At 37.0% G+C, this 22,059-nt stretch overlaps 1 protein-coding gene across 4 annotated transcripts in view; it reads right to left on the bottom strand.

Moving 5' to 3' along the window:
* LOC306845119 (endonuclease V-like) overlaps positions 1-22,059 on the bottom strand; it is a 79,847-nt gene that overhangs the window by 45,688 nt on the left and 12,100 nt on the right. For all 4 annotated transcript variants that reach the window (XR_013781968.1, XR_013781969.1, XM_079377710.1 and 1 more), the window contains exon 3: positions 2,440-2,574. Coding sequence is in view for 2 of the 4 variants with exons in the window: in XM_079377710.1 (XP_079233836.1) it covers positions 2,440-2,574 (135 nt within the window). In the remaining 2 variants the exon portion in view is untranslated. The remainder of the gene's footprint in view (positions 1-2,439; positions 2,575-22,059) is intronic.

The raw sequence follows: 22,059 nt of genomic DNA, 5'->3' as shown, positions 1-22,059 counted from the left end.
AGAAAAAAAGAAAGAAAATAAATTTATGATATATGATATGAGCAACATTGCACGACAAAGATGTTTCAACACGATTACAATGTTATTTTATATAATAGTAGTTCAAGAAGTTAAAATTAAGTGACTTACATTTTAGACACAATATTGACGGTTTTAGCTCAATTTCGTTGTTGAAAACAGGTCCAATCAAAGCCACAGCAGAACTGTTGTGTGTCTTCAACCAACACAGCGGTGTTTCTTAACTAAATGAATTTCGTTTTCGTTCGTTTTTGAAGTTTTGAGTCAATGATTCAGTAACCCATTCATAAAAACTGTCACTTGCCTCGTTTTTGAACGAAACAGCCGTTTGAACGAATCTGTTGAATGAAGGAATAATTGATTGACTCATTCAAACAGTCATTTGCTGCCACCTAATGGTTTGTTTTCATACTGAATTATATAATTATAATTAAAACTATCATTGCATTTTTTCCAACATTTCTTATTTCTTATGTTGTATTTATGGCACCTCAGCTTCATCAAACAGCCTGTGTAAATACATCTAATACCACTTCAGATGCAGCTTCTGTGTTTCCTGCAGTGGAAAGATGATGCTTCTTGATACTTATTTCATTTGAATGGCAACAACTCTACAGTTTCTTATTATTCTAACTGAATTAAATTAAACGTAAGAATTTGATGTGAAAGATGAGACATTTAATAAGGTTAGTATGAGATCATACTAGTGTATGAAAGATGGGTTCAAGTGTACTACAAGTGGTAACTAAATACATTTTAGTTCATATTCACGGTGTCCCAAAATAGCACACTTAGATGTTCTTAGGATTATTTTAAGTACTAAAGAATAATTTTAGTATATTAAGTACAAAATTAGTATGTGAAAATAGAAAACTTTAAGTACATTATGGAAGTGCACTTTTTTTTGCCTGGGCAGTCTAATCAATAAAACATATTCACTGCTCATTCTGCTCTGGTTCCTCTTTCTTGCAGATCCATGACATGTATTTTGTCTTTCGTAAAGCACCTTTATGTTTGCTATTTAATTTTAATGCTCAATTTCTGCAATATAAAAAAAATAAAAAAATGAATGCATTTGAAATGCATGTTAAAACCAGGTGTAAACAATAACGCACATTGGCTGATTACTTGTTATCGTGTCACTGAAAATGCATTAGGTGTAAACAGGTTCAGAGGCGATGGGTTCAGAAATAGCTTCAAAAGTAATGCTGGTGGGCTCAGATGAATATGTAAGACTGTGTTTGGTAAGATGAGTGAAGAGGAGGAATAACTTGCAGCAAAAGCTTTAGTGAACATTTGTGGAACATTCACTTCTAGAATCAAACAGCAGTGAGTGTAAATAAGTAAAGGTCTGGATGTGAGTGGGTGATGGAGAACACAAAAAAAGGAGATAAGGAGAAACAGAGAGGGAGAAATGAGAGAGAAATTGATTTGGTGTTTAAAAACAACCTTGGTTGTATTTGTATATCAGTAATGCATATCAGTAAAGCAAAATAATAACTGTTAACAATCAACCTATTGATCAGTGTTCAAAATTTAGTGTGAGTGGGGTGGGGTGGGGGGTGTTGGCAGCGGCAACAATTTATGTGGTTGCTGAGGTGTAAGTTCTTTAAATGCAGAATGTAACCGCATATGATTGATTAATTATAATGTGCCATTAATCATCACATTATTACATTGCAAGGACAAACATTTTAAAACAGTTTTAAAGGCTTTACTTAATTTTTTTTTAATTCTTTGTATAAGTCTTTTTAATCTTCGTAGAAATACAACAGGACCACTGGACTAAAAAAATAACATTACATGTGAATGTCTAAGTAGAGTATTATTTGTTTAGATGGTTCATTTCACTGCGGATTCTTTGGTCACTATTCAACGCAGACTTTGCAAACAGACTTACAGAAAAATGAGGACATGACAGTAATGCAGTAACATGTACTGCAAGTAACTGTTAATTCTAATGCCTAATCTGTGATCAGTGATTTTTTTTTACTTATGTACAGTCAGTTCTACCTGTCCAGTCAGTTCTACCTGAATGTTCTTAAGTCATACCCTAGCTACGGCCCTCCAGTCAGAAAAAATGTTTATTGCTATTTATGCCTCAGTAAATCAAGCCAGTGACTAAATGATGTACCTGTTAGTAACATGGAAATCATGTGTTATGTAATTTTAGATCAAATGATATACTGCACTCCTTGAACACAAGAGTTATTGCAGGTGCATAATTAACATGCATCTTATCGAAAAAAATCATTGGCATAACTTTTTCATATTGGGCAAATGTTTACATTTTAAGCCTTTATCAACCAGTTCTGATGATGTTCCTATTCCTAACCAGAAAAGCCAAAAGTCTGGCTAAGTGAGACTGTCAGTAACCGTGTCACTCTAAACTGGGGCAACAGATGTGATCATGACTCTAACCTGTGGCATTAGATTTGGCTGTATGTTCTTCAGTTTCTCCAGGGCCTGTAGAAGAGGTGGGACTTCTCTGAAGCCCAGGAAACCAGCCACATAAGGGGCATTAAGAGTCACCATTTTACAATCTTCATACAGAACCTATGAGGTAAAAAAAAAAATACTGTGTTAGAATTCAGGATAATTATTTATTAAGATAATGAATGATAGTCCAGTAACAGCAGTTATTACAAATGGCAGGCGTTCTGAGAGTTTCAAATGAGGAAGGGGCACTTGCTTTTTGCTATGGTTATTGAACCTCTAGCAGAGGCTGTGAGATGTAATCTGCATATTTATGGTATTTTGGTAAATAATAAACAACATAAAATTTAATCAATCAATCACTGAATCAGTCAACTTAGGTAATGGTTTACCAATCTCTCTGGCCTGTCTCCCATTTGTTTTAGATGTAAAAAAAAATCTGGTCTAGGGTAGAACAGGATTATTAGTAACACATTACGAGTGTGGAATATAATCCGGAATTGTGAAGGGAAAGCCATAGCATTGTCGCCTGTTACTTCAATACAAGGAAATTTTTATTTTCAGCCTGGAATAATGGATAATGGTTTTACATTGTTGAGAGAAGTTGGTATAACCACTTTTGATCATTTATCAATTTGAAAACGTGGAGTTGGTATTATTTGAACAGCTGTGGGCTAAATTTAAAATTACCACAAAATAACTTCTTCAGGTATCTACAAATAAAGAGCTCTGTGCAAAAGCATATTGTCCCTGATATTTCCTGCTCCACTCCAACAGGTCCAAGATATCACAAGAGATCACTAATTAAAGCAATCCCAAAGGAAAATTGTATTGCTCAGTAGTTGCTTTTCCTAAACTCAGGAGACTTAGATGAGATTCTTATATATCTCTCATTTTAGTATCAACATCATTTCAGATGTTTCTCCTCAAATTAATTAGGATAAATAGAAGTAGACACAAATGAGACATGAAAAATATTTGAGAACAAAAGAGTCAAAACTGAGAATGTGGTGCAAAAAAAACAGAGAGATTGCAGCAAGACAATAAAGAGATATTCTATCAAGACTCCATTATAGGAATATTTTATTGTTCAGTGGTTGCTCTTTCTAACCTCAGGAGACTTAGTTGTGATTCTCATGTATTTCTCATTTTAGTCTCAACAGTGTCTCAGATGTTTCTCCTAAAAATCCTTACGAGAAATAAAAGTAGACACGTCTGAGACATGTCTGATAGAAAGAAAGAAAGTTCTGATAGAAAGGAATCCAAAATGACAATAGGAAAGAAACATGTGAGAAACATGGGAGATCTCTTTATTGTCTTGCTGTAATCTCTTGCAAGACTCCATAAAAATGTTTTACTGCTCGGAGGTTGCTTTTTATTTTTGATTGCAATGGAGTTTTTTCACCTTTAATGGTCAGGACAGTAGGAGTAGAGACAAGAATCAATTGTACAGGTGAGAACTTAACAGGAGCATGAAAGTACCTTTAGCTGGGATTCAAACCCATGCTGTCTGAGGCTATGGCTCTGACAGAGCTTACTCTACGCTCAGGATACTAAGGGGTGATTCTCTTATACGTCTCATTGAGATATCAGCTTTGTCTTAAGACATCTTCAGTTTTATTTTAGGATAACTTTTTAACTTTTACTAATATTGTAAATACTAAAACTATCATTTAATAGCATTAAACATTTCAGAATATCAAGGGTTACTAGTTTAAATGTTTAATTTATCTTAGTGCTGGGCAACGATTAATCACATCCTAAATAAAAGTTGTGTACATAACATATGTATGTGTGCTGTGTATATTTATTATTTTTTATTGAATCTTTAACTTACTTTCACTCTCTGTTGTTTAAAGTGATAATATATAACTAAATTCCCACCATATTTCTGGTATTATCTATCAAACTAATCTAACTAATTTGATCGTTCGCGTTTAATACCGCGTTCCATTCACGTTTCTATTCGCGCCTATTACTGTTTTCTTTTTTCTCGCTCCGTTTTTCACGAGTTCATCAAACAACAGTGGTAAGTGGTAAGTTAAGTTGGTATCATTCATCAGTAATGGTGAGCAATGGCTTCTTCTCCTGCTATTGTTGTTTGCACTGCTTGCCACATGTACAGTTTATCTCTCTCTGTCGGCGACGAGGGATTCACATGTGATAAATGCAGGGAAATAGTTAGGCTGACAGAGAAGATTTTAGAACTTTAGTTGAGGATAGTAAGAATGTGAGGGCTGTAGATACGGCCTTGGATGCGACTAGCTCAGGGAGTCCTGTACATTGTTCGGTTCCGGCATTAGAGCAGCAGGGCAACTGGGTGACTGTAAGGCGGCCTAGTCGCGGGTCAAAACACCACTCTTCCGTTCCAATCAAAACATCAAACAGGTTCTCCCCACTCGGTGAGTGACACACCCACTGAGAAACCTGATGAAAGTGCTCCAGTAATTGGCGATTCTATTGTACGGAATGTGAAAATAGAGACACCAGCCACCATAATCCAATGTTTACCGGGAGCCAGAGCGCCTGACATCTTGGCAAATTTAAAAGTGCTGGCTAATGCTAAATGTAAATTCAGTAAGATTGTTATCCACGTCGGCGCTAATGATGTTCAACTTCGCCAGTCGGAGATCACTAAAAATACTGTTAAAGAGGTGTGTGAACTTGCAAGTATGATGTCAGACACTGTAATATGCTCTGGTCCCCTCCCTGCTTACCGGGGTGACCAGATTCATAGCAGACTGTCGTCACTCAATGGCTGGATGTCTAAGTGGTGCCCGCAGAATAACATAGACTTTATAGACAATTGGATGAGTTTTTGGGGCAGACCTAACCAGTTGAAAAGAGATGGTGTTCATCCCTCCTGGGGTGGAAATATGGCACTTCTATAAAAATATGGCACATAGTCTTAGAGTTCGTACTTGACTAACTGGGGCCCAGGTCAGGAAGCAGACAGACTGGCTAAACCGACCGTCTGCTAGCCGCCTCACGTCACAGAAGTCAGTTAATTCTCAGCACATAGAGACTCTTTCACCTAGATATCACACTATAGAGACTGTGTCTGTTCCCCGAACTAGAAAATACACAAAACGTCGAAACCAAATTAAGAGTAACAATTTAATTGATGTTCAACAAATAAAAAATGTTTACAATACAGTAGGGCTGCCACTAACGACTATTTTTATTTTGATTAATCTATCGACTAATTTTTCGATTAATCTAAACTATTAATTTCCCGCAAACAAATCAACAATTTTACTTAAAAATATTTTATTAAACCAAATGAAATCCAAATTTCTATGAAATCCTTTTTTTTTTTTTACAAAAGGGAAGTGCAACATAGAGTGCAAAAAGCAAGTGTCCATCTCATAGTCCAAATCACTGAAATCAAAGTTCAGTAATATAGTGTGAGAATGACAACCTATCCTCGCGTTCTAGTCTACTAATAATAAAATTATAATCAAAAAACACTTTTTAAAGGAGTATTTACCAGAAATATTATTTACCAGAATTTATTTAGGTGAAAAAAGTAAATGTGCAGTATTTCTGAAAAATACTTTTTTTTTAAATATAAAATCAATTAATTGGATATGCTTTTTATTTTTAAAATGTAATGGAAAAATTCAAATGGAATCCAGAAAATAATGGAAAACAGAATTTGGTACAGATAAAACTGTAAAACTCAATTAATTAGACAGGCTTTTTGATTAATACAATTTTAAAAAACTGAATTTGGAAATAAAACGGATTTCATAGGGCCCTATAATTATATATTTTTTTGTGGTAATAAAAATGGATTTAAGTGAACAATAGCTTTTGAAATGACTTAAAGTTCATATATAATAGCAATGATGCAATAATAATTAGTTCAAATAAAGTATCAAAAGCAAGAAATCATATGGTTTTTATTGAACAAAACTGTTAAAATACATAATGTATTATAAACAATAGAGCTAATGTAGATTATGCATAACAACAAAGGCCTGCAGGAGGCGCCAACGGCCTGATGATTATTTTTACACATTACCGTTTAATATTGACCAAGCACCATTTAATTCAATCGTACATTTAATCTTTAATATTTGGCCAATTCTTTAGGACAGAATATGTGGACATGAATATGTGGACATCAAATTGTGTAAAATCAGAGTGAGGGTTTGAGCTTTTATTTTGAAATTGCGATGTATTCTCCTGTATTAGTGTAGATTTATAAATTATTTACCTTACAAATCTGATGACATGGCGCGCATTGGGTTCCCATATTAACGTTATAATAAACAAACTCACAACAACATGCAGAAATGGAGTTTGAGACACTCCACACATGTAAATGATAACAGTTTCTGTGGAACTACTGTGAACGGAGCCGCTGTGAAACGCACGTACTTAACCTACACGCATGTAAATAATTAAAGAGCATACTGTGTGAACTGCATCGCATATAATTATTTAATTAAATCATAGCATTTGTGAATTCACAATTATGCTTAATTATGATTTTTTAAATGGGTTTAATATATCATGCAGCCTTGGAAAATAGTCTAAAAATGTGTTTATGGATTCTCGTACGTGAAATGCGCCACTTCCGGTATTTTGCCGGTCAGTCGACGCCAGCAAAATGAAGTCGACGATTTTTAAAAATCGACCAGTCGACTAAAATCGACGAATCACGGCAGCCCTACAATACAGAGAAACAGTTGATAAAACTTGGCTTATTGAATATCAGGTCTCTTACAAAAGCACTTTTTGTAAACGATTTGATCAATGATCATAACCTAGATTTGCTCTGTTTGACAGAGACATGGCTAAAACCAGATGAATACATTACTTTAAATGAGTCTACCCCCCAAGATTACTGCTATAAAAATGAGCCACGTCCAAGAGGTAATGGGGGAGGTGTTGCTACAATTTATAGCAATATTCTCAGTATAATTATCGGACCTAAAAACCCCACATAATAATCTAGAACACTATCTAACACTTGATGGCTGCTCTGTCAATTCTTCTTCATCAGTTAGGAACCTAGGTGTGCTGTTTGATAGCAATATTTCATTTGAAAGCCACATTTCTAGCATTTGTAAAACTGCGTTTTTCCATCTCAAAAACATGCTCTCAACTTCAAATGCAGAAATGCTAATTCATGCATTTATGACCTCAAGGTTAGACTACTGTAATGCTTTACTGGGTGGTTGTTCTGCATGCTTGATCAACAAACTACAGTTGGTCCAAAATGCAGCAGCTAGAGTTTTTACCAGAACCAGGAAGTATGACCATATTAGCCCGGTTCTGTCAACACTGCACTGGCTCCCTATCAAACATCGTATAGATTTTAAAATCTTGTTAATTATAAAGCCCTGAATGGCTTAGCTCCTCAGTACTTGAGCAAGCTCTTATCACATTATAGTCCTCCACGTCTGCTGCGTTCTCAAAACTCTGGCCGTTTGATAATACCTAGAATATCAAAATCGACTGCGGGCAGCAGATCATTTTCCTATTTAGCACCCAAACTCTGGAACAATCTACCTAAAACTGTTCGGGAGGCAGAGACACTCTGTCAGTTTAAATCTAGATTAAAGACACATTTCTTTAACCTGGTTAACACATAACACACTACTACACTTCTATTATTCAGATCCGTTAAAGGATTGTTAGGTAGGGATGTGTGCTACGACTAATTTGACTGTCGTTTAAACGGAAGTTTTGTATCCGACTAGTCGACTAGTCTAAAAGCTAGAAACCCCCAAAAAATGGCAAAAAAAAGTGTGTGTGTCTATATAACAGCCTACACTTGAAATACTTAAATCTTTGAATCACACTGTCAAATCCCTCAATTAATTCTGCTAAAAATAAGTCATGATTATGCCTTATGCTTGCCTCGCGTTATCATCATTTAATATTAGGCGGTCGTTAAACAGAAAAAAATAAAGAGCATACACTCAACAGAGCCCTGCACGGCCCTCAAATTTAGGCCCTAGCCCGGCCCTGGCCCGAGACGCTCAGGCTAGGCCCGGCCCACGTCCGACAGCTTATCAGAATTTCCGACCCGAGCCCTTTTTTTTCCCCTTCTCCTAAAACAGTTTATACTACTGTTTCGGCTATTAAAATAGTTCAGTTTTGTGTGTAATGGCAAAATTATTATATTTCGTTTTGCTTATTTATTAAGTTAATTTAGAAAAACGTTGGGAGCATTTTTGTTCGTTAAATAGCCTATAAGTTTTTTTGTTTTTTTTAAAGTAACGACCAAGCGGCCAGCGGCATGAGCTGATCATAGCCTATGTTTGATAAATTTAGCCTTCTCATATCATCACGACTTGCCTAAAATAAAATCTATAGATATACTAAAACAGTTCAAGTATATAACAATGTTTAAACGTTAAACCTGCTATAATAATAATGTGTGTTTGTGCGGAGAGTGGAAGCTAAAGCGCGCTCTGCAGGACATGGAGGCACCAGCGCAAACACATGGATTGTTTTCAGTGGAAACAAATTAAAATAGCCTACGCCGTCTTTTTTTGTTTGTTTGTTTTTTTGATAAAGGTAAGTATCAAAAAGGCACAGCAGCTCCTTTACTTCTTAAGGAGCCTTAAGAAAGTTCACCTGAATCCCAGGATCCTTGTGGAATTCTACCGCTGTACCATTGAGAGCATACTCACGAACTGCATCTCAGTATGGTACAGCAATTGCTCCGCATCTGACCGCAAAGCACTCCAGCGGGTGGTGAAAACTGCTCAACGGATCACCGGCACCCAGTTAACTTCCATTGAGAACATTTATCATAAGCGCTGTCTGGGCAGGGCAAGAAACATCATCAAGGATGCCTCTCACCCTAACCATGGACTTTTCACCCTCCTTCCATCCGGCAGGCGTTACAGGTGCCTACGCTCTCGCACTAGTAGGCTCAGGAAGAGCTTCTTCCCCGAAGCTGTGACACTTCTGAACGCCACACCACTAATCTAACTCCTGCACCTGCTTATTATTACTGCACTGGTCACAGTACTTTACACACATGCATTTGCACTACTCATATTTTGCACAGACTGCACTTTGTTAAAGTTATTACAATATAAACTGTCTAAAGTTGTTACTGTACAAAGCACAGTAAACTATTTCTATAAAATATTGCACTACTGTTATTTTGCATAGAATACATTGTTCTATCAATACTTGCACACACTCATCGAGCTGTATTTATTTATTTATTACCACTGTTCTCACGTCTCTGCTGTTCATAATGTGTATATATAATCCCACATTGCTCTGTTCATAATGTACATACAATCCCTACATTGCATTCCTATTTATATTCTGTATATACTCTGCTCAATACTGTATATAGCAATTCCACTGTACATTCTGTAAATCATATCTTCATTTACTCTGCACTTATATGTATATAAAACACTATATTCTTGCACTTCTGGTTAGATGCTAACTGCATTTCATTAGCTCTGTACTTGTACTCTGCATAAATGACAATAAAGTTGAATCTAATCTAATCTATAATACATCATTCGGACCTGTAAAGGGTCTACTTGTATTTGTGTGCACTCACAATACCAACAAAAGGTAGTTCTTTTATAAAACAAAGAAAACAAACATGATGCGCTTTCTGCCGTCTTGAACAGGAAGGAGCGCTTCACAAAAATGAACCGAAACTGAGCGAATACATGCCTCACAGACATGATAAATATATCTATAGAAAGCTTTAAATTATTACTTAACGAAATAAAAAAATTGAAAACAAAAACTCTTTTATTATAATCTTAATCAATCAATAAAGATGCATATTTCTCTCTAAAGGCGTGTCTAATGAGGAGAAGGTGAGTCTGGATCAGCAACTTCATCCTTGCGACACGGACTCAGAAAACATTAGTTTATTAGTAAATAGTTCAAATATCTCCTTACTATTTCCTGCAGACACATTCATGGTTATGTTTGCTGGGGTTTTGCAGCAAGCTTTAGCCTATTGCGTGCATTTGAACGCAGAACTATTCAGCTGCGCTGAAGTCACTCTCTGCTGCTGCGGGACACTAAACACCATCGAGCTGCTCTCAGTCGTGTGGCTTCCTGTTGTTTCCACCAGCGCTGTGATTTTTTTTTCATCACTAATCGATAGATGTCTACAATATAAAAAAAAAATTTGGCCCGGGCCGAAATGCAGGGCACTAACACTCAACATATACCGGTGCATAGCTTATTTATTCAGATCGGCTGGAGCAATGCAGAAATGGAAAATCAATCAATAGACTGACAGAATTCTTAATTTTCATATAAAGTTAGCCAACATATTAAAACAAAAGTAAAAAAAAAATTGAAACGTTTATCAAGGAATAGCATTAAAATGGCTTTATAAAATGTACTTCATGTTGGCTATATTGTCTAAAAACAAAAGAATGCTAGTTTTACTTACTCAGACCATGCACATTTGTTAATGTGGTCTGGCGAAAGACTGGACTAGACGATTCTGCACTTGAAAACCTCGCTCGGCAGGAACTGAAGTCACAGGCACGCAGAGAGTTTCGAAAAGAGCCTGGAAATCCCGCAGCACCACCGAAGTGGGTCTTCGTTTAGAAGAATAGATCGCGTGGATGGGATCACGGACCGCAGCGACGTATGAAAGATTGACATTACTGGCTTTGGCTAGCCTCCAAGCTAACGCATAGGTCTTTCGTGTGGTCATTCTAAGCTCGCAGCAACTGACGTGAAGACAAGGCATGAGAGGTCTGAGGTAAAAATGTAGTTTCTGCCCAGATATGCTTTTAAAAATATTTAAATATTTTGATATGTATTCTTTTTCAAAAGTTTTATTTTAACTTATTTAAAATGTTTTAAATGTAACGTTAAAATGATGGTAAGTTGAATGATAAAAAAAATTTTTTTTGGGGGGGGGGGGGGGGGGGGGTTTCTCTCGTGTAATCGACTATTGTTTTCAGTGTCGACTAGTAGGAGCTGTACCGTTTAGTCGACTAGACCCGCACATCCCTATTGTTAGGCTGCATTAATTAGATCAACCGGAAGTGGGAACACTCCTCACAACATGCGATGTACTCGTTACATCGTAAGAAGAATGGCATCTACGCTAATATTTGTCTGTTTCTTTCTTATTCTGTTTCTCAGTCCTTGTCCGGATCAGATGGCGGATTGGCACCGGGAGATGATGTCTGCAGCCTTGATCGGCAGCGGAGGGCGGACACCTGGATTAGCCCCGAGGACATATCCCCAGTGAAGACCTCGACTAAAAATACAATAAAACTAAAAATATAACAAAATAACTAAAAATATAATAATATACCTAACTATATAATACTATTATTGCAACAATATAAAAATACAAATATAATACATTTAAAATTTTAATTAAATGAATAATTAAACAATAAATAAACAATAATATCCTGGCCAGAGGAGAACTGGCCCCATGACTGAGCCTCCCAAGGTTTTTTTCTCCATTCTGTCAGAGGAAATTTTGGTTCCTTGCCACTGTCGCCTCTGGCTTGCTCAGTTGGGGACACTTGATTTTTTAGCGATTATCGTCAATTTGATTTCACAGATACTATTTAAACTAAACTGAGCTAGACTATGACATCTCTGAATTCAATGATGAAATCCTTTAACTGAAAATTGAGTGTTTAATCTTACTATTATACAACACTGACACTCTATCCTCCAATTTGATACTGTTAAGTGCTTTGACACAATCTGTATTGTTAAAAGCGCTATATAAATAAAGTTGACTATATATAAATGTCCAGCGTGTGTGTGTGTTCACTGCTGTGTGTGTGCACGTTGGATGGGTTAAATGTAGAGCACGAATTCCGAGTATGGGTCACCATACTTGGCAGTATGCCACTTAAAAAAAAAAAAAGTATTTATATTAATATAATTTAAGTATATTTAATATATAAACATAACATGTTTTTCTTAAATATATACATGCATGTGTGTATTTATATATACATAATAAATATACAAAGTACACACTAATATCATGTACACAAAAACTTTTATTTTGGATGCGATCGTGATTAATCATTGCCCAGCAATAATTTATCTTCAATGTCCAGCATTTTATATACACCACATTTTCCAAACACACTAGAAATTAGGGATGGGCATTTTTGGCAATTTCTTATTTCGATCATCAATAGAGTGGGGGAACTATGACGTCACTCTGTAGGCGGATCGGCTGTTAGCATGAAACTGGTTCCCTCGACAAAAACCCAATAGGATTTTCCCATAGGCTTTTGGATAATCGCAAAAAATAAGCTCTGTGTTCAATCATAGTTCATGAAACTTCCACGTTTTGACCATCGAGATAATCTTTACAAAGTAATACAAATTTTATGAATTTTGAAGCCTAAATACAAGCGCCAGAACTAAAAAGCTAACATTAGGCTATAAACGAACTACAGCACCACGGTCGCTCTCCTTCAACGTCACCACCAACATGTTTCCGACCACTTTTAAACTTATTTTTAGAAACATTTTCCATGATAATTATTTACTCTGGATGAATTTTAATCCAAAAGAGCACGAGACTGTAAAAGCGGGTTAGAATGAGTTCCTGTTCGGCGTGATGACGTTGAATGTCTCCGACAGCGCCTGTAGTCCCATTTAGCAACTTGTTAGCAACCGTCTTTTTAAAGAAACGTAACAGCTGGGAGATCACGTGACCCACCGATGGCAATGGCAGTGTAGTTCGACAGCTCCCTGACTCGGTACCCTTAATCTGTTCTTTTTCTCAGTAAAACTATCAGTATTCGGTTAGCTTTTGAGTGTTTTAAAGGAGATACGAATGAAGATGGCAAAACGTCAATTGACACTGGCTTCGCCAGAAAAAAAGCGAGTTAAAGATCCTAATTATGTTCCTGAAGGGGAACTTCGGGCCATTGTTGCCGACGAGTTAAAGATGCACCTTAGTCTCGTCAGGGAACTGTTTAAGGAAGAATTCGCTCCAATTGCGGATAGACTTGGAGTTCTGGAAGAAGATGTTCGTCTGATAAGAAACAACTTTGACAACATGCAAACAGCTCTTCGTCACGCAAAAAAAGACACCGTGGAGGTCAAGCTGGCAGTGGACTCTCTTCAGGAAAAGTTGGCGAGAATCGAAGATAAAAGTCGCCAGTCCAATATCCGTTTAGTGGGGCTGAAAGAAGGAGTAGAAGGAGATGACCCTCTGGGATTTATACAGAATCATCTTCCTAAATGGATTCCCTCTCTTGCTGGCAAAGAAATGGAGATTGAAAGAGCCCACCGTATTTACAGCGGCGAACGTTCGAAATCAACCCCTCGTACATTCATCTTCAAGATGCTGCGTTATCGAGACCGGAATGCAATCCTGAATGGAGCCCGAAGCGCTGGACAAATTCTTCATATGGGAGCGCCGCTGCTTTTTTTCCCAGACTATAGCACTCACACGGCGTCTAAAAGGAAAGCGATGGCATCGGCGAGGAAGAAACTAACTCAGCTGGGGATATCATCCTTTGTGGTTTACCCCGCGGTAGTGAAAGTTACTCACCGAGGGAAGATTTCTCACCTCGAGACACCGGCAGAGGTTGAAAAGTTCGTTCTCAATCTGGATCCCGCCACAAAGTCTTCTTTGAAGAAAGATGTAGCGGTTGCGTCACGAGAATCCGAGGTGAACGAGGATGAATCTGCAGTTCCTATGGAGGACTTTACTGAGAAAATTTGACAGTCTCTCCATCCTAAAAATGACCGAGTCAGATGTTGACGGACGAGCCGGACGGCTAGGGTGGCCGCGTATCCAAAGGCTGTTACTTTGAGGGCAGATAGAAGAGTGTGTTCTAACTCTTTGTTTACTGCCCATTTTGTTTTTGTTTTTGTCATTGTTCTTATTTTTGTTGTTTTGTTCTATGCCCCGGACTGCCCACGTAAGTTTAATTGGTCTAATGTATGCCTATGTATTAGTTTGCGTAATATTTGTATGTCCAGATGCATATGCATATGCTCTGATCACCGTTATCTTTCTGGTGGATTACTTTCTGGTCGATTACTTTCTGGTCCTCCCATCTTAGTGGTTGGTGTGAGTTGCTTTTCTCTTTTTAATATATGGCTATAAATATTTTGTCATGGAACGTCAATGGGTTAAACAGCCCTGTTAAGCGAACCAAATGCTTAGATTACCTAAGAAGCAAAAAGGTCTCTATTGCTCTTATACAAGAGTCACATTTGAAATCAGTGGACGTGCATCGCTTTCAAAATAGATATTTTAAAGTGATATCTGCCTCTTCGGCTGTTAACAAAACTAAAGGGGTACTGATAGTGATTAAACGTAATAGTGGTTTTTCAATTATAAGAACTGGTGGAGATACAGAAGGCCGAATCACTTATGCTGTTGTTTCCTTAAATAATACTAATTATGCTTTTATGTCTATATATGCACCCACCGAGGGTGATAACTCATTTTTTCAAGAATTACTACGTTTAGTTGTGAGTTTAGAGGACTGTCTTGTGGTGTTAGGGGGCGATTTTAACGCGGTGTTGGACCCCCAGTTGGATAGATCTCATGTCTCTAAGTCTGATTCAGTGATCTCTGGATGTTTTAATTCCTTTTTGCAACACTCTAATATATGCGACGTTTGGCGGTTACAAAATGATGGGGCTAGGGATTATACATTCTTTTCAGCTCGTCATAAGAGTTATTCAAGGATTGATTATCTACTTATGTCCCCTTCACTGATTCCCTATATTAGTAAAGTTAATATTCTACCGATTCTTTTATCTGATCATTCTCCGATAATTACATCTTTAACCCCCGCATCATTGGGCACTAAAAGCAATCGATGGAGATTTAATACCTCCTTGTTACAGGACTGTACATTTGTGTCTGAGTTACGCAGCTCCTTGATGGAGTTTTTACAGATTAACAGAGATTCAGCCTCTGACCCCCAAGTATTATGGGAAACCACTAAATGTTTTATTAGAGGTAAATGTATAAGTTTTTCGTCCTTTAATAAAAAGCGTAGGGAGAGCCGTAAATTTGAATTAGAAAAACAAATTGATCTACTAGAAAAGGAATTAAAAAATAACTTTTGTGAGACCAAAACCAAAATAGTAAATGTCCTTAAATCGGAATTAAAATCCATATATTTACATAGAGCTGAATTCATCATACATCGTACTAGACAATCATATTATTTCCATGGAGAACGGTCTTCCAAGCTGTTGGCTTTGAGGTTGAAAGATAAGTGAATCTAAGACTAGTATATCAGCTATTAGAAATGAGGGCTCAGTATACACTCAACCTAAGGATGTAAATAGGGTATTTGGAAACTACTACCAACTTTTGTACACTTCAGAATCCAACTCTGACCCAACAAACTTTGATTTATTCCTTAAACAGTTAAATCTACCCAAATTAAATGACTCTCAGCGCAACATATTGGATAGCCCTTTGACAATCGAGGAATTAAAATCCGCCTTGGATTGCATGAATAGTAATAAAGCACCTGGGCTAGATGGGATTCCCCCAGAGTTACTGAAGATATTATGGGACATAATAGCGCCTTTGATTCTTAATTCTCTTAACTTTGCGTTAGAAAAGGGGGCTTTACATAGGGACCAAACTACAGCTTTAATAACTTTGCTACTGAAGAAAGGTAAGGATCCACTTGAATGCTCTAGCTACAGGCCAATTAGCCTTCTATCCACAGATTCAAAGCTGTTGGCAAAGGTCCTGGCTTTAAGATTGGATCGATGTATAGGAGACCTGATTACCTATGATCAATCAGGTTTTCTAAGGGGGAGATTTGCTGCAGACAATATACGTAGGCTTCTGCATATTATTCAACAAGCAGACTCATATACAGCTTCCTCTGCAATCCTTTCTCTGGATGCAGAGAAAGCATTCGACAGAATCGAGTGGAGCTTTTTGTGGTCTGTCTTAGAATATTTTGAGTTTGGCTCCTTTTTTCTACAAGCAGTCAAAACTATTTATTCTAAATGCTCAGCCAGAGTAATCACTGGTTCTTCTATCTCCCCTTCCTTTTATCTTGGCAGGGGCACTCGTCAAGGCTGTCCCCTGTCACCCTTGCTTTTTAATTTGTCATTAGAGCCTTTGGCCCAAGCAATCAGACAATGTTCTGCAATAGTTCCAATAAGTTGTATGAATACATCCCATAAAATATCACTCTACGCTGATGATGTTTTGTTGTATATATCAAACATCACAGACTCGGTTAAGGAATGCTTAAAATTATTTGATACATTCGGTAAACTGTCTGGTTACAAGATTAATTGGAGCAAATCCATACTTATGCCCCTTAATTTAGCTGCTAAATCAGAGATTCAGAATTTACCCACTACAATTCCTGTCAGCGACCAATTTAATTATCTTGGAATCAGAGTTTTTCCTTCATTATCTCGCATTTCCAAGTGGAACTATCAGTCTCTTCTGGATAAGATTAAGAGTGATCTTCTGTGTTGGTCTCCACTCTGTCTGGCTCTTCATGGAAGGATAGCCACCGTTAAGATGAATATACTTCCGAGGCTAAGCTTTTTATTTTCAGTGTTACCTCTGACACCACCTATTGGCTATTTTAATGAGATCAATAAAGTAGTATCCAAATTCTTGTGGAATAATAAACGGCCTAGAATTCGTTTTAAATCGATGCACCGGCTAAAACCTCATGGTGGCTTATCCCTACCAGATTTTTGGTCCTATTATTTATCATACCAGATGAGACCACTTAGGACTTGGCTAGATGTTGACTCCCCTGTCCCATGGCGGGCTTTAGAAACTAATATTATTTACCCATTGCGTCTACAGGATTTACCCTTTACGGGAATATTGAAGAAAGTTTTGGAAAAGTTTGGTCCAATTATATGCCATTCTATCAAAACCTGGAAAGCAGCAGAGAAGATTATGGGAGCTTCAGATTCTTACAGTGACTCTACCCCCATTTGGCATAATAATAATCTTTGTACTGGCAACAAACCGTTCGTTTCCAAATGCTGGACTGAATGTGGTATCTACACTTTAAAAGACCTGTACAACGATTATGGGCTTAAGTCCTTTCAGATGCTAAAGGATGAGTTCTCGCTCCCAGGATTTTCCTTTTTTCTGTATTTAAGATTAAGATCTGCACTGAAAGCTTACGGAGTACCCTGGTCGATTAAAATATCTCCTCATCCTATGGTAAATTGGATAGATTCTAGTATGGCTTCCAGAGGTATTGTGAATATAATTTATACATCACTTGTAGTACGACAGTATTCAAACATTCCGATTGAAGGTTTCTGGGCAAGAGAACTTGACACTGTGATTGATTGGGACAACGTCTGGGGAAATTGTTTTGCTACCTCTAAAAACCCAGCTCACCAAATGATCCATTATAAGTTAATCTATAAGGCATATGCCACTCCTTGTTTATTATATAAAATGAAAAGAAAGTCTGACCCCTTCTGTCACCTGTGTAATAGCTCTAGTCAAGGTACATATATACATATGTTCTGGGACTGTCCCCGAATTGCCTCGGTCTGGGCCTTGGTACAGGACTTATTGTCGGATCTTCTGAAGACTCAGATCCAAAAGGACCCACTGCTTTTTCTTTTGCTGGATGATTCATCACTATCGTTGTCTGTCAATCAAAAAAGGATTCTGTCTGCTGCTCTTACTGCTGCTAAAAAGGTTATTTTAAAACTGTGGCTGGATCCATCTATCCCAGTTAGATTGACGTGGATGTCATACTTGCTGGACATTGCCCGGTTGGAGTGTACCACGGCCAAAATACATGGTGCCACCAGAAAGACAATACAATTTTGGTTAGACCTTACTGACAATTTATCAGACCTCTCGAAATCCTGAGATGACATATATTTATGTAATTTTATTTATCACCTTTTTTATTTTTATTTTTTATATATGGGCAGATCTAGGGCACTGCTGTAAAAAGTTGTAAATCAAAAATCTGTAATAAATAAAGAATCAAAAAAAAAAAAAAAAAGAAACGTAACAGCTTTAAAAAATCACGAGTGGGGTGTAACTGGTGTGTTTTATGTCGTAGAATAAAACGTGAAAGTATCTTGAGCCTGTGTAAACCACGGACCTTATTTAAGGGATTTAACCAAAATCCCATTCAAAAAACCCATTGACTCTGGGATGATGGAACCAGAAGTGCTAAAATGCTAACTCGCTTCCGGGTTTTCGCCTACAAAGTGACATCATAGTTCCAAAAACGATTGATCGAGTAATCGGGGGGAGGGGCGTTTGCGGGGGGCGTGGCATGGCTGTAATGGAGATAATGAAAATATCTGAAGATTATGAAAATGAATGTTAAAAATAAAAATATGACACGAAAACATGTCTATGAAAACATGAACACATGATTAGAACACTGTTAGATTATGAATATGATGCAGCAATGTTATTAAAAAAGAAGCATCTAAAAACGAATAGCCTGAGGTGAAGCTGACTTTATGCCAATAAACTGAAACCCATTCTATAACACTTCCTATGATATTAATCAGATAACTTAGATACATAACAGACATAACTTTACAACTTGTATCTGCACAAAAGGATGTATATGCCAGTAGACTTAATTTACGCGCTAGCGAGAGAGAGAGAGAGCTCCTGCCATGATGCGCTTTCAACAGCGCGCTGAAACACGGGCAAGGAGAGGATTCACTAGTGATTTCACATCCTATAAAGTTCTCATTATAATGCCATGTTTATGAAATTCCAGTGAACTTTTAAGTTACACGCTATAGAGAGAGAGAGTGTGTGAGAGAGAGCTCCCGCCGTGATGTGCTTTCAACAGCGCGCTGAAACACGGGCATGGACATGATTTACTATAGATTTCACATCCTAATCAGTGGCGGCCGGGCAATAAGGGGCGCAGGGGGGCCGCCCCCCCCCAAAGTTTGCCAAAGAAGAAAGCTACTTTAACATGTTAAAAATATATCGCAAATTAATAACAAACTAAAATAATGTAGTCATACTATTCCACTGTTAGTCATATCATTTATTAAAAAAGAAAAATATATAAAAACTGCATTTCGTTCATATGTGTGTGTGTGCGAGCCGCCGGACTAATGGGTGTCTGTAAACTTTTGAAAAGCATGTGATTTGAGGCTGAGCTCTAATTGGCTTTCAGAATGTCCTCTGCACCCTGAACACTCCCACTTTTGATTTTAGCAAATCATTAGGTGCGTTCGACTTCATGCAGCACTTAGCAGACCGATCGGCGGCTGACTTGAAGCAGTGCATGCCGGTTAGAAATTTAGTCCGACTTGAACCGGCGCCGACCACACGTCACTGTCACGTGTGGCATCAAAGTACCGCGATAGCGTTTCGAGAGCAGCCGGCTGACTCAGCCGGCGCAATTTCTCCAGAGCGACTGCGGGAGCGCTGATGACGACACAGCTGTTTCAGGATTGGCCAAATTCACCACGACAACAACGACGTGTATTTCGGGTTTATTTTGACAACTTCAGTCCCACAAATGTACAAGATAACATTGATTCTAGGAGTACAATTTTTTTTCTTACACAACTAATTATTTTACTTGGAAAGTATCATATTCATGTAAAGAAATGGGCTAAAGCCAAGCCAAACTGTGAACATTTTATTAAAGAAATTAAACTATATGGTACTAATTTGCACAATATTAGAAACAGAAAAGCTCAAAAGACCTATGAAGCATTATGTAAGTTTAATTTGGTTATTTAATATATGTATAACCTTTTTTCCCCTGGTAAAGATATATATATATTTTTTTTTTTTCTCTCTCTCTCTGTATACCCTTTTTCGTTTGTTTTTGTTATTTTCTAATCTATTACTGTTGTGAGTTGTATATGTTTGTATTAATATGTACATAATTGCATAATAAAAAAAAAATAAAAATTTAAAAAATTTAAATAAATAAATAAAAAATAAAAAAAAATCAGTCCCACTAATGCTCATATACGGACTTTCAAAAAAATAAATATAAAAATAAATTAACTTTTCATGTCATCTTCATCTCGTAAATCATGTTTATTAAAAGATTACAATTATTTTTACTGCAATCACTTTTTTGTTAATTCGTTTATATAGGTTTTGTGCATAGGTTTATTTTGGACCTTTTTCATACAGACCCTTTACAGTATTAAGCTGCATAACCTATTTAGATAATCATTTTTTATGGAATAAATCAAATGTCAATCTTACAGACTTTTAATATAATGTGGTCATCATGGATTCTGATTGATACTAATTGTCTAGTTGCTGGGTTCATCCATCTTCACTTGCATGTGATTGCTGCCAACAACTCTGGCTGGATGTCAACTTAATACAACATTCAGATCACTTTCATAAGCTGGTATAAATCATAATAGAAAGGCAAATAAATTGGGTTTATCCGTAGGCCTGTTCATGGTGTTCACGTATGAATGTTCATGGTGTTTTGTCTTACTAAAATGTGCTTACCTAACTGGAGAAATAGTAAAATAAGTAAACAAATATGTAACATCCTAATTCTTTTATCTGTAATGAAAACCACATGTAGTACATACAATTATTATCTTCATAGATTGTTTTTATTAAGTTGCAGTAGCAAAAACACACATAATGAATCATACTGCACAAGTCAAATTTTCAATATGTTCTGTTTATTTACTTAAAACTTGTTTCTGTCGTGATGACACCCTTTCAAAATTTTAAAGGTTTATTAAAACAATACTTATCACATTGAACCTTTACTCACTTTCGTTGCTCATTGTGCTCAATTTCATACAACAATAACGGCATTTCTATAGCTTCCAGTTCGTCTGCAATAAAGCAAGCAAACGCCACATGATCTGCCATGACTGAGGTAGATGCAGCAAACTACGAGAGTGTCCGACTTGACGACTCCGTGTTCAACTCCGCCCCTGACTGCAAGCGGCTACTCTCGTTGACCACCGTCTGTAGCCGTGCTTCAAGTCGAACGCACCTAATATCTTTATATTTTTGGTCTCATGTGATTGGACTGTTCTCAACGGTTCTCATTCCCCTTCATAGACTGTAAATTCCCACTTAGCAGATTGCCAGTTGACTGTCAGGTACTGATCAATGTGGAAGCAAGCGAAATATCTCAAAATGAAAGAAAATTCAGTTTTATCTTTGCAACAATACCCCTTCACAAGGCGTTCTGATTCTGCTTTAGCCTAGATTTAAACTGCTGATTTTGTGTGGCCAGAGGAGAATGACACTATTTTGACAAACTATTTCCCCATCTAAATACTGTAAAGCTGATATAAAGCCACCCAGCTTTATATCAAGCCAATGTAAAGCTGCTTTGACACAATTTGCATTGTTAAAAGAGCTATACAAACAATATTGACTTGACTTGACTTGAGTCCTGGGGTCACATTTGTTTTACAGATATTTTGTGCCACCTATTGTTGCGGGTATATTATTGACATGTAAAAGTCTAGAATATGAATATAAGACGATCTCATATTTTTTCAGATGTATTTTCAAGGAAAAAAAACCCACCATCTTATATTCGAAACAATATGGTTGTAACATATGCTTTGTTTTTGGTTCTTCACTCTCACTCTCTCAAAAATCTGTTCATATTTAAAAAATCATGTAGTCATTCCAGCTTTAAATTGAATTTG

Source organism: Barbus barbus (assembly GCF_936440315.1).
Source record: "Barbus barbus genome assembly, chromosome: 25".
Lineage (NCBI taxonomy): Eukaryota > Metazoa > Chordata > Actinopteri > Cypriniformes > Cyprinidae > Barbus > Barbus barbus.
Note: the sequence above shows the minus strand (reverse complement) of the source record. Positions and strands in the feature narration are given on the sequence as shown.